General features: G+C 37.9%; 1 protein-coding gene across 1 annotated transcript in view; it reads left to right on the forward strand.

The window, feature by feature from the left end:
- Nucleotides 1–469: 469 nt before the first annotated feature.
- SCIN (scinderin) overlaps nt 470–14,241 on the forward strand; it is an 82,134-nt gene continuing 68,362 nt past the window's right edge. Inside the window, exons 1-3 of the mRNA XM_003252571.4 lie at nt 470–800; nt 7,905–8,059; nt 10,924–11,085. Coding sequence (XP_003252619.1) covers nt 602–800; nt 7,905–8,059; nt 10,924–11,085 — 516 coding nt within the window. The 5' untranslated portion in view covers nt 470–601. The remainder of the gene's footprint in view (nt 801–7,904; nt 8,060–10,923; nt 11,086–14,241) is intronic.

A 14,241-nucleotide genomic window follows, 5' to 3' on the forward strand; every position in this document is an offset into this window, starting at 1 on the left:
CGGCAGGTGTTGCTATTAGCAGAGGAAGCGTTGTTCTAAGAATTATTCTAGAGGGCCAGAAAGAACAGGTATTGCTCCACCCGGGTAAACGCTGACTCAACTCTGTAGGGCTGGCGCGCTCTTTCCTCACCTGAACCCTCCTGCCAGGCACAACTGAGATCCAGAAATAACAGGATTAGCGAGAGAAGGGGAAATATGAAGGACTGTGGTGATGGGTATGCACGAAGGAGTGCCAAGCAGTTTTAATCGTTAATGTTCTTCGTCTGTTGCTAGAGAAAATGTCTTTCCTTGGAGGAGGCATTGGCACGAGTTACTATAAACTCCCTCTGAATCTCAAGACTTCTGGGACGCCGATTCCGCTCCTGGCCTGGGGCAGGGCGTGGGAGCTTGGAAGCCAGCGCTGCGCTCCCTGTGGGAAGCGATAGCCGCCTCCGTCAACTCGCGCCTGGGCACTTAGCCCCTCCCGTTTCAGGGCGCCGCCTCCCCGGATGGCAAACCCTATAAAGTGGCGGCGAATAAGGTTCCTCCCGCTGCTCTCGGTTTAGTCCAACTGCAATATCAGCGAGATCCCGCGCCCCCCGGAATATCGCGCGCAGAAGCCATGGCGCAGGAGCTATACCACGAGGAGTTCGCCCGGGCAGGCAAGCAGGCGGGGCTGCAGGTCTGGAGGATTGAGAAGCTGGAGCTGGTGCCCGTGCCCCAGAGCGCTCACGGCGACTTCTACGTCGGGGATGCCTACCTGGTGCTGCACACGGCCAAGACGAGCCGAGGCTTCACCTACCGTCTGCACTTCTGGCTCGGTAAGGGACTGCGGGCTGCGGGACCCCGACGCGCCAAGGCCGGCGAGGGGAGGACGTAGGGGTCTGAGATTTGCAGGCGTGGGAGTAAAGGGGACCACAAACTGAGCTAGACTGGAGACCTGTCGCGCCACTCGCGCCCCCATGGGGCTGCCCTTTGGGGCCGGCCACTTTCTCCCTGCCAAAGTCAACTCGCCGGCTGCAAACGCGGGGCTCAGGCGTTGTCCGCAATTGACTTACCCCGCAGGCTTTGACCTTTGCCAGGTGTAGTTCCTGGTCTTTGGAGCTGGTGACTCTGGCTTCTTCCCCTTTCACCTTCAAGTCTCCAAACGCCACTCTTGTCCAGGGGCGCTGCCACCGCGCACACCGTCTCTGGCCAAGCCCCGCTCACCTTCCGACAAGCTCGGTCCTGCTTTTCCTGTCGGGATGGAGAGGAAGTCATAAAGTTTGGGGGCATCTGCCGCCGCTAGGGAAAAGTCTTTTTCTTTTTCTTCACACATTATTTTTATTTGTTGCTTTCGGGCACTGGCTTATTTTCTCTATGATTGCGGGGATTATTGTTCTGGGCCACTTTAAAACAGGATTCTACCTGCACCATGCTGCTTGCGGGCCTGGTAGACAAAAACTCCGCTTCATTAGGAAGCTGGCGTCCTCAGATGGAAGCAAGAAAAAAACAGATATTTTATATATAAATAAATAGCTCTATATGGGTATTTCATATATTTATGTGGATAGACTGCTTTATTGTTTTATTATTTATTTTTTCAAGGACACAAGGTGGAACAGAAACGGCTCCTTCAGCAGTAGTAATTATTTTGAGCTGCGTTCGTGCCAGGCTGTCAGGACACTGGACCTTGTGTGTTCTTTTTCCACCTTCTACTTTTACTCATAGACATCCTGAATGTCCAGCCTCTCCCCAGGAGGTCTTGTGCCAGTGGACACACCCTTTCTAACAACATGCCGATCCTCTGAGCCTTTTTGCCTTCTTTTAAAACTAGCTAGCTTGCCCAGTACTCGTGTTTGTTTAGTTTTATCCCTGAGCTTAGGAGGAAAACACACAAAACCACACACATACACATTTTTAAGTCTCTGAAAGCCAACATTGTAATTTCTAACATTTGAAGATTTTAAGAAACAAAATAGTAGAAAACATTGAATAGTGACTCTCTAAACATTGGCAAACACCTAGAACAGGCATTTGAGAAATGAAAAATGAAAAATACGTAGATGAAGATAAGACTTTTAATTATAACATTTGGAGTCAAAAATTTATGTTAGCTTGAGGAGGCGGAGAAGGCTCAGCCTGAGCTCTAAACACATTTTGGTTTCTTGTTGCATTGCTGTTATTCCTATTATAATGTTGTAATACACAGTCATCTATTTGTATTTTGTGCCAGAAAACACTGAAACTTTAATATATAACCCATGTTCAAGAATGAATGATGCCAGATTAAATAATGATGTCCTTACAGAGGACTTTCCACACAGAACTTAAATCTAGCATGAAGGAAAGTGTTTGAAATGCCACGTTTGCCATTTGAGTACATTAAAATGTGAAATAATTCCATATCTTACTATAGACAGCAGTTAAGTTTGACTTTGTCAGACGACTGCAAGGGAGATTTGAACACAATTCTTTAATTCTATACATTTTTATCCAAGTTGACTTCTTAACTACTGTGTTTTGTAGGGTTTACAGATTCACCTTATTCACTTAATTATCTTCTTAATTATCCACTTGGTGCTCATAAATTTCAAAAATATAATAGAAAATGCTTTGGGCAGAAACATTTATAATCTTAAAGACATGCTAAAACTGAAGTCAATAACATGTTAATAACAAGCGAATTCATTCAGTAATTATTCAATATGGCAGTACTGTACAAGGCACTTGTGGATATGAATAATTAATGAAACTTCTCTGAAAGTTCATCACCTCAAAGGTGCAAAAAGACAAAAAGTGATATAACACAGGTAGAATGTGATAGTTACTGTGAAAGCACAAAGTGTCTGTGGTTATCGGGAAACAGAAGCCTTTAGAGAAAAAAAAAAAAAAAGAATGAAAGTACTTGGAAGGGTTTTTGTGTCAAGAGAGAATCATGGAGAGAAAAAAAGCTTCAAGTAAAATAGTCAACAGGACTTTCAGATGGGATTGCCCAACAGCTCTTCCTACTTCAGTTCCCTAAGAAAACAGAATTTCACCCAAAATAGTGTAGTCTAAGACCTAAATCAGGATGAATCCATGAGGCTTCATCAGAGAGACGGATTGAGAAAAAGTCACAGGAGAGAGAGCTGAACTTTCAGGGGAAAAGAACATTTGGTTAAAGGAAATCAGCTGGAAGAAAGAGAAACTAAAGTTAAACTGAGATGAAAAAAGGTGCATAGCATAGAAATGAAGAAACAGGCCAAATGGGAGGCAGAAAGGGGAAACAGGAAGAAGTTGGACCTAAAACGAGAGAGAACAGAGGGGGAGAGTCGTCTTTCCTGGTCTCTCCCTCAGTGTTTCCATAACACTTGGCATATCTCAGATTATTTTATTGTATTAACATTACATGTTTAAGTGTATTAACATCATATGCTTAAATGTAATGAAAGTAAAAATTTATTGCAAAGAACTTAAATGTTATTGCATTAGCCCTTCTTTAAAAACATTTCAGCTTTGCACCTAGCAGTTTAAATGCATCCATTCACCTTCTGTTTGTAGTTCCTTATAACATCAAATCAATGGGTAGGTCTAGATAGTAAAACTGCTCCCTGTCACATCCCTAACCTAAGCTACAAACACTTATCCTTACTCTTTCTCTTTGCCAGTTTTGAACTTTACACAAATATATTTTAAAGCAGTATACATTTATGTTATAAGTGGGCTGTACCAGGCCTTGTGCAATGCCCTGGGAATCCAAAGGATTGGATTACAATATACAATACAAAGAACTTATATAAAGGACTGGCTAGGATGCTGAGAAACTGGATCCTTTATATTGTTGGAGCATGGGGGTGGGTACGTGCAATGGTATAGCACTCTGGAAAAGAGTTTAGTAGTTTCTTACAAAACCAAATATACTACTACCATATGAGCCAGCAATTGCATTCATAGGTATTTATTCCAGAAAATGAAGTTTTGTGTTCACATAAAAATCTGTACCTGAATGTCCACAGCAGTTTTATTTGAATAAACAAGCTCTAGAATCAGCCCAGATGCTTTTCAACAGGTGACTGGTTAAACAAGTTGTACATCTGTACCAACTAATACTACTCAGCAATAAAAAGGAACAAACTATTGATACATACAACAACTTGGATGAAGCTCCAGGGAATCATGCTGAGTGAAAAATCCTAAGAGGCTTTATACTGTATGATCTCATTTATGTGAAATTTTTGAAATGACAAAATTTTAGATTTGGCATTGCCATTGGTTACGGATAGGGTGAAGAAGGGATGATGTGGACAGGAGAAGAGTGTATTATAAAAGGGCAACATGAAGGATGTTTTTGGTGGAACTATACAGCATCTTGATTGTGATAGCAGATGTATGAATTTACACGTGATAAAATTTTATAGAACTAAATGCACAAACACACGAGTACAAGTAAAACTGAGAAAATATGAATAAAATAGGTGTATTATATCAATGCCAATATCCTGGTTGTGGTATTCAGTGCTATACTGTACTATACGTTAATATACTAAGCCATACTGTAATTTTACAAAGTGTCACTACTGGGGGAAATTGGGTCTATTGATCTGTGTCTGTCCTTCAATAGTACCAATCTGTTTTAATCACGTTAGCTATATAGTAAACCTTAGTATCAGGTAGAGTGATTCCTCCCACTTTACACTTGTTTGTCAAGATTATTTTAGCTATTCCAGGGCCCGCGCCTCACTATATAAATTTTGCAATAAGCGTGTATATGTCTATAATAAACCTTACTGTGATTTTGATAAGAATAACATTAGGCCTATAGATCAATTTGTGAAGGATTGACATCATTATTATGTGGAGTCTTAAAATCCATGAACACTAAGCGTTTACATTTACTTAGGTCTTCCTTGATATTTTGCATGCCATTTTGTAATTTTCAGCCTACAGATCCTGTACATGTTTTTAAACTACATGCCTGAGTATTTCAGGTTCTTTGGAGTGATTGTAAATAGCATTGCGCCTTTAATTTCAGTTTCAGCATGTTCATTGTTTCTATATAGAAATGTGACTGATTTTTTGTGTTACTGATGAATCTTGTATCCTGCTAATTTGCTCAATGTACTTTTTATTTCTAGGAGAGGTTTTTTTTTTTTTTTTCTGGATAGGTCTTTTAGAGTTCACTATGTAAATCATATTGTTGTCTCTAAATAGAGACCTTCTTATTTCTTCATATTCAATTTGTATGCTTTTTTTTCTTTTTCTTACTTTATTGCAGTGGTTAGAACTTGCTGTCTTATGTTGAATAAGAGTGGTGAGAGTGCACACGCATTTTCCGGATTTTATGGGAAAAACATTCAGTCTTTTACTCTTCAGCATTGTTAGCTCTGTGTTTTTTGTTGACTCTAATTATCGTTTGAAGGTGTTCCTTTCTATTCCTAATTTGACTTATTTTATTTTATCATGAATGGCTGTTGGATTAACCTAGTTTTTAACCTCTCTTTTTATCTATAAAATCATTACATCCACAAAATACTTACAGAAATTTGCAGGATGTACACAAGTCTAACATAATATAAAATAACATGGCACAACATAGGGTAACAGAACATAAAAGACAGCGGTAAAATCAGTGTAGGGAAACAACAAATGGAAATCATAAGCAGATTGGTAGGGAAAAACTAAATTGATTCTTAAGCAGACTTTATACACAAAGTTCATAAGTTTCTAAACACTTTCTGGAATTCCAGCATGCTACAACTGGATTTGATTCTAATTTTCGCATCCAAAGGCTGACATTGGCTTCATCAAGACCGTCAACCTCTTTCAGGCAGCCTGTTTTATTCATACAGATATTCCCTGGCCAACCATATTACATAAGCATCAGCAAATGATAGGATAATTTAATTAACTTACTTTCAGTTCATTCATTAACTTCATGCCTGTCCATTTACATCTACCTAAAGAGATTCAGGTTTCAACTTGTAGTCAGGTAAGGATGTTTATGTCAAATACATCATCTTTAACACCTTTGATGTTAACCTTGATTCCAAGTTATCTCTTAAAGCATCTCTCTTAAAGCATCATAAAAATCTACATCTACATCTTTATGGTATTCTCAGTTAGGGTTCGGATCCCAAATCAGCAGAAGAATGACACCAGAGTCCTTTCAGATTGCAAAATTGCCGGTGTGTCAGATACTTAACTTTGACCACAGCAAGTTCACAAAATTATTATCATGTCAAGTAATCTTCTAGCTACTGAGTTGTTGTTGTTGTTTTTGTTGTTGTTGTTTCCCCTCAGAAGATACTTGGGATATGGGTCTTCTTTAAGAGTAAGAGGGGAATTGTAAGGAAATCTGATTCTTTCTTTAATACAGCTGACTGATTTCCCTTCTTCAACTTTGGTGAATACTCTCAATTAGGGTTGTTCATGTGAACTATTAAATTATTACAGCTTCTAAGCTTTTATGCATCAGTTATCTATGGAAGAAATTAACATACCTTGTCACTATAAAATTGTACCGCTAATGAGAGCCTGAGTACAAAAAAATACCCACAAGTGTACTGGAGTTTTTAAGAACCTGTGCTTCAGAGTCACACAAACCTACATCTGGTCCTTTTCTCCCAAAAGTTGCTTTATGACCTCAGAAAAGTTACTCAGCCTCTCTAAGCCTCCATTTTCTCTGTTCCAATCTAGTAGAAAATAGGTTCTGCTTTATGAGGTTGCTTGAAGATTAAATGAGGTCATCCATGTAAAACATTGGCACAGTGTCTGGCCCATGGGGTAGTATAAATGTATAATGTTGTCTATTATTTCTAGAGTCATTTAAGATTTTTATTACAACTTGGATGTAGTAAAGAGTTTGAAGTGTTTTCCATAAAATGTGAGTGCCCCTCTTGACTGTCCATACTGTAACCTTTATGTACACTACAGACACTGGTTCTTAGGAATTGTTTTGACTTTAGCGAGGTTACCTGGATGTGATCTGTATTACAACTGTGAAAACTCAATGTAGTATGTAAAATACCTAGAACAATACCAAGTACATTAACACTTAATAAATTTTAGCATGCTGCTTCCTTTGCTCTTCCTTTCCTCCAGAGATCATTGTTTCATTCAAACAAAACCATTCAGATAATGAAGTAGGGAAAAAGACCAAAAAATAGGGGTAAAATTAAATTATATTCACTTTCCCATTGTAAAAACCACGTATTTAATTATGGCTCATGATGTCATATTTCTCACCAACATCAATTAACATATTGACATATCACAAAACCAAAGATTTATCCTAATAAAGGCTAAACCACTTGTCAAATGTTTTCATAGTCTGATCTTATTGACCTTACCAAATTAATGCTTACTGAAATCTCATTGGAATAGATTGTTTTATCTTCTTGAGCAACTTCACACAATAGTGTTTCTTTTTAAATTTTTTAAAGGAATTGGAAAAAGCAGAAACAAAAACAGGCCGGGCACGGTGGCTCACACCTGTAATCCCCAACAATTTAGGAAGCCAAAGCCAGAGGACGGCTTGAGGCCAGGAGTTTGAGACCAGCCTGGGCAACATATGGAGACCTTTTCCCTACAAAACACTTTTTTGAGAATTAGCAAAGCATGGTGGCATGCACCTGTAGTCCAAGCTGCTTGTGAGACTGAGGCAGGAGGATCGCTTAAGCCCCGGAGTTTGGGGTTACTGTGAGCTATGATTACACCATTGCATTCCAGGCTTAGCAACAGAGCAATGCCCTCTCTCAAAAAAAAATTTAAAAGAATAGACAAAAAACATTGTTAATTATTAGCAAAATAATATATTACACTATTTTAGCTAAAAGATCTTTCTTTAGAAGAGTGTTGTATTGATACTAATTGAAATGAAAATTTCTGACTTCTTTCATATCAGAAATTCTGCCTTAATCCTTTTTCTTGCTTGATAATTGAGGTGCTGTTGTCCACTGTTTTAGGAAAGGAGTGTTCCCAGGATGAAAGCACAGCTGCTGCCATCTTCACTGTTCAGATGGATGACTATTTGGGTGGCAAGCCAGTGCAGAATAGAGAACTTCAAGGATATGAGTCTAATGACTTTGTTAGCTATTTCAAAGGCGGTCTGAAATACAAGGTAAGCAGCTCCCTCGGTTTCCATTATGAATCCCTTTCTCCTCTCGTCCATCCATACCTCCTGTTTTCATAGAATGACAGTTCATTGAGGGCAGGGTTTTTTGTTTTATTTGTTTTTGTTTTAATCTATTTTCTTCATGGATACATCCCCAGTAGCTGCTGGATATAAAGTAGGTATTCAATAAATGTTTGTGAAATGTATGGTACAATATGTGAAATATTATGACAATTTAATTTGATAGGTTAATTTTTTAAAAGAGTTTTCAATGATGTCTTCACAAGATACCTTTTTAATATTTTGTAGCTATTTCAACATTTAAATTTTGGTAATTTGGGTCTTAAAAGTTTTCATTTTTGCTATTCTAGAGGATCTGAAGTTTCTGCAAGTAACCTAAGCCTTCAAAATCTCAGTTGTTCTGGAATATATTAATACAGTATTTATAATAATTATAATTTTAGTAACTGTAAAGAACTATACTTGCATTTCCAAAATAGTGTGGTTTGATCTTAGAAGGGATGCAGATGAAACTTTTGAGCTTAAAATTCTGCAGGTAAACTACACACATGCACATACACAATTTACGCACACTGGTCTGAAACACTGGTCAATTGGCTTTACTTCTGAAAATAAACAAGAACAAATAGTTAAATGGTTCCATCTCTTTAAGGCAGCCTTCAGTATAGGACAGGTTTTTTTTTTGTTGTTGTTTTTTTTTGGCATCCTGTCAGTTAGCTTTCCAGACTGGCCCTCCCTTCACTGTTCCTGCCACCCACCCCTCTACACGTGTTCAGTTAAAGTGTGAGGAATACCCTCCCCAAACAAACATCACAGATTTCTGAAATCGAACACGCTCCAGCAAGTGTTCTGCACACCCCACTGCCCCGCCCTGTGAGCATGCTACCCGAGTGAAGACCTGAAGCCTTAGAGCTTCACTACAATTCTGACTGTAATACTAAGTCCACTTACTAAGATGGCAAGGTTTACTTATACCTTTACCTGTTCAGAGTCTTGGTTGAATATTTTGTGATACTACTGAGATCAGAACAAAACACTTATACATTATAGGTTCTTTTATGTCTCTTGAAATCATTATTTTATTCTAGTCTATGAACTACCTAAACACAAAACTGTTACCTCTTATTTTATTTGATTCACAGGAGCTCCTACAGTTTATGACAAATGATACTGAAACTTCCTTTATGTCAGTGAACTCAACATTTTAAATAAATTGAGTCTTGTAGTTACTACTAAAAGCAGGTGCTGTGACACTATCCTAGTTATGAACCCATTTCTGCCACATATGGCTTGTTTGCTTTAGGGAAAATACTGAGCTTTCTGTGCTCAGTTTCCCCAAACAATGAATATTATAACAGTTTCCTGAGACAGATGTTGTATTAAGGAATAAATTAAATAATAAAGTAACTGTGGTCGAGCATGGTGGCTCATGCCTGTAATCTCAACACTTTGAGAGGCCAAAGCATCTCCAAAGATCACCTGAGGTCAGAAGTTTGAGACCAGCCTGACCAATATGGTGAAACCTCCTCTACTAAAAATACAAAAATTAACTGGGCGTGGTGACATGTGCCTGTAACCCTAGCTACTAGGGAAGCTGAGGCAGGAGAATTGCTTGAACCCAGGAGGCAGAGGTTGTAATGAGCCGAGGTTGTGCCATTGCACTCCAGCCTGGGAGACACAAGCAAAACTCCGTTTCAAAACAGTAGTACATAGATGAAAACTTGTATTTATTTAATTATATAATACTTAGTTTATTCAACCAAGAAATGTAGCAGTCGTTGTAAAATTATGGACTGGGAAATCATTTTATATATATATATTTTTTTAATTTGAGGTTTTAATTGTCCTGAAATTAACATTTAATCTCTACCAACTTTTCTTGGAAAACAGTGGAAATTTAAAGTCAATGGAAAAGAATGTACTAATGACAAATTAGCTCTGATTTTCCATACCATTATTATAGAGGTCTTTGATCTATCAATGACAGTTTTGTTTATACTGTAGCTCAGTTATGCACATATAATTATAATTAATAGTAGAAATAAAGATATGGTTCATATCATTTAATTAGAAAAAATGAAAAGGTAAAAGATGATTGCAAATAATATAAGAAGGTGTGGTTGATACAGTTAATATTTTTTCTTAAGCGTTTCTTTAATTCAGTGTGATTGTATTTCATTTTATTTTGTTTTTTTTGGTTGGGGATGTACAGTCAAGATATTGCATCTCTCTTAGCTTACAGTAAAAACACTCAGGCCTAGCATATTTATTAATAGTAAGACCTGTTTACCAGAAAATAAAGACATTTGATTACTTTAAATGTAAAAACAAGGACCATACATAAGATCAACCCATTCCTGGCCAGCACTTAACAACCATCTCTGTCCCAACCCTGTACCAGTGTGAACTTTTGGGTGCCTTCTTCTCTGGCTGCTGTCATCTGTATGTGTTACCTCTGACCCTCCTCTAGCCACCTGCCACCTTCTTCCCTGAAATCTTTGCCTTCTTGCTCATTAATGATTTGGGGATCATTAGTGTTCAAAGGGCAAGAGCTATGGCTTCTTCCTTTTGGTTTTGCAGCAGCGTTTTATACACTGAAGGTTCTCAGTAAATACTTGCAATTGTCAATTGAATGGTTAAAACAGAAAGAATAAAGAGACCAAACAAACACAATCTGTTGATTACCAAGGGGTTCTCTCTTGTTTTATGGAAAAGGTGGCTATTTTAACTTGGCCTGACAGGTACAGTTTTGGCACAAACACCAGCGGTATTATTGTGCTTTGCTTTGTCTAGGTAGGCACCTCATCAGTTTTCTCTTTGTTTTTTGTGTGTCTTCCCTCATTCATCAGGCTGGAGGCGTGGCATCTGGATTAAATCATGTTCTTACGAACGACCTGACAGCCAAGAGGCTCCTACATGTGAAGGGTCGTAGAGTGGTGAGAGCCACAGAAGTTCCCCTTAGCTGGGACAGTTTCAACAAGGGTGACTGCTTCATCATTGACCTTGGCACTGTAAGTTTCATATACACACATCGATGTCTAAAGAAAAGTGAATTGCTTTCAGATCAAATCATATGTACATGTCATTGAAAAGAATCACTTTTTCTACACACCGGAAAGGGGCCACGTTTATGTGAGCTGAGTAATTGCCAAGTATTTAAATGATGCATGAAGTGAGACTTCAAAGTTTTTATTTTCTTTGATAGGTTTAGAATAGTGATTTAGTTCTTCCTACCATAGAACAGAAATTAACTAATTTTTAATACATTTCCCCTTCTCTCTGAGCAGAGCTTCCTCTAATTATTTTTGTCTCTAATTGTGCATGGGAAAACATAGCTTGAGAGAGAAACTGGTTCCCCCAACAACAAAAGGTTCTAGAATATAATATGGACATAAGATGAATCTAAACAGCCACCTAAAGAATTTTAAAGACATATTTTGACATACATATATACACACACCATACCATTTCACACTTTTCAATTAGCACAAGTACAAATATCAGGTATCATCTTAACAGCATGGGCAATGGTATATTATATCCAACTTACGTTTTCTTCCTGGAAAATACGCTCCTCTAATATCAGGTATACTTATTAATCACTATTGTCATGACAAAGAAGCCTTATTGCAAGACCCTTTGCTAGACCCTAGAAGGTAGAATATAAGTTGTGTCTTTAGAACTTTGTGAAGTTTTTATAATAGAAACAAAGAGCATTTCCCTCCGCTGAAAAGCCATGTGCAAAAGCAATGAAAGCAAGAAAGCACACAGCTTATAAGGATCTCCTCTTCCTGCTTTTCATTATCATCATTTTCATCACACCATACATCTCAACATTCTAATTATCATTCCTAACATTTCTGGGCCAAACATTGTAACAGAGTCATGAGCTGACCTGCATTGCTTCAGTTAGCATGAGGCTTGTCTATGGAATTTGCTCAAGGTTGCAAAGTCAGTAAATGGTGAAGCCAGGATTAGACTCTCAGCATATCTGATGCCCCACGAAGCATTTTGTTTTATTGCATCTACTTGGGCAGTATTTTAGGATAAAGCAGTAGACAGAAGCCAAAAGAGCTTATTCCATCTGCGTAGAGGAGGAACACAAAAGATTCTGAAAATAGAGTTACAAAGTTCTGTTTAAGCAATATTAATTTAACAACAGTAATGAGATTAAATGTACTAAGGTTATACATTGTTTGGAAAATGACCCCAAGATATAAACTGCATCAGTTAATTTGAGTGTGCATCTATAGTTTTATTACTGCTTATACATAATCCAACTCCCTTGGATCATACCAGCTTGTGTGCAAAGTTGAGATCACAATAATATAAATGCCCAAAATACAATTCTTAATATTACACGTAGACATCTACACCCTAAATGGCAGTACTTGTGCCCTGAATCTCACAATAAATTTTGTGGGAAAGTCCTTTTCAACTTCAATAGCTAATTCATTCTCCTAACAGATTTAAGTCCTGACTCTCAGATCTAGGCAGAATACACATAGTATTCCACCCTTTCATTCTCCCCTACCACCGCCACCCCCTACACTATAAATAAAGAAATAAATAACTCATGCAAATAAATGTCTACAGCCACACAGTTCCAAAAGCAATTGCAGCATTCAGTCTCTCAAACCCTATGCACAATAATTTTCTATCTCAACTTTCATCTCCACCGCTTGCACTCTAAAGCCCTTTATAATATATAAATGCTTTTGAAAATAAAAATGGCATTTTTATTAGAAAAAGGAGACCTCAGTTCTCATTCCAGTTGCTATACTCTGAGGTTCTCATCTGTAAAAGTAAATATTTGATTAGGTGATCGCCAGGGTCCGTAAACCAGAAGGACACTTCCCAGTGATAATGTAATTAATTACTGCCTTTACTTGAAAGTATTTCTTTTCTTAAAAAAAAACAAAACTTGTTATATATAATGTAATTGCTATGTAAATATAATAATCTATTCAGTTATCATGAATAGCTTCCAATTCACCTTTCTAACTATCTGCTATGATCTTGGGCAACTCATTAATGTCTCTGAGCCTTAACTTCCTCGTTTGTTTTTACATCTTGGCTCTGATTTCTGATGCCACTTTTATCCTTAGCTGACTATGATTCAGTCTCATCTGACGCACAGTCACATCTGGGAAATGGCAGTTATCATCCCAGTTTCAAAAGGGGAAACAAAAGCCTTAGGCCTTAGAAAGTATGTGCAAGTCACATTCATGCCAGCTGCGTGATGACCCAGGATGGGGCCTGGATTTTTCTATTCCTACTTTACATTTTTTTCACCACACTAAGCTAACTTGGTAGTATATTAGATATTATGGCCTGGTAATAGAATGTCTTGTGACAGTTTCAGAATCTGCTGAATTCAGAACTGATGATGCCTAATTTGCTGAGATTCCACTGAAAGCAGTAGTATTCACTAAATCATTTATTATTTTGCAGAACAAATACAGAGTTTCCACTATGGGCCAGGTAGTTGGGTGTGGTGGTAGACAGGTTGTAGTTTTTGTGCCATATACTCTCTTCCCATAGTCAACCTGTGGGAGTATGGCCCACAAATCCAGGTTCATGTAATAGGGACAGTCTCTGTTATAAGGTTCCAGGGCATTCATCTATTTAATAGTAAATTATTTTTATTTTATATAGTTAATTATCTTTAATAACTTTCAAGTTCTCTTCTCCCATGCCTTGTAAAAGAGATATTTGGAATGAGAGATATTTGTTGCAGAGGTACTGGTGCTTGGTTATCTCTTATATTCTGGAATTTTCCTATACTCAAAAGGGATACCCTGGTGAGAATCAAGCACCAGATTCCCACATAATCTACAGCAAATACCTCCAAGATCTGTGTTTGTGTTATTAACCTTTAGCCAGTTGGTATGTTGCCAAAAGTTTCTGAATGGTGATAAAATCTTGAACTACCTTGGCAACTTTATTTTGGGGTGTGTCAGTAAACAAAGAAATACACGTAACTAAACTTTTCTGTACCATAATATTTTAATAGTAGTCATTGCGCTAGTTATTTCAGGACAACCTTCTGCATCAGAGAGCCTAAAAGGATGCCAGTGCAGTTTCTTCAAGTTTGTATTATGACCCAAGTATGAAAAACTTAGGTTAAACATCCAGTTATCACCCAGCTAAGGCCACCTGGCCAA

This window comes from Nomascus leucogenys, chromosome 11 (assembly GCF_006542625.1).
Source record: "Nomascus leucogenys isolate Asia chromosome 11, Asia_NLE_v1, whole genome shotgun sequence".
Lineage (NCBI taxonomy): Eukaryota > Metazoa > Chordata > Mammalia > Primates > Hylobatidae > Nomascus > Nomascus leucogenys.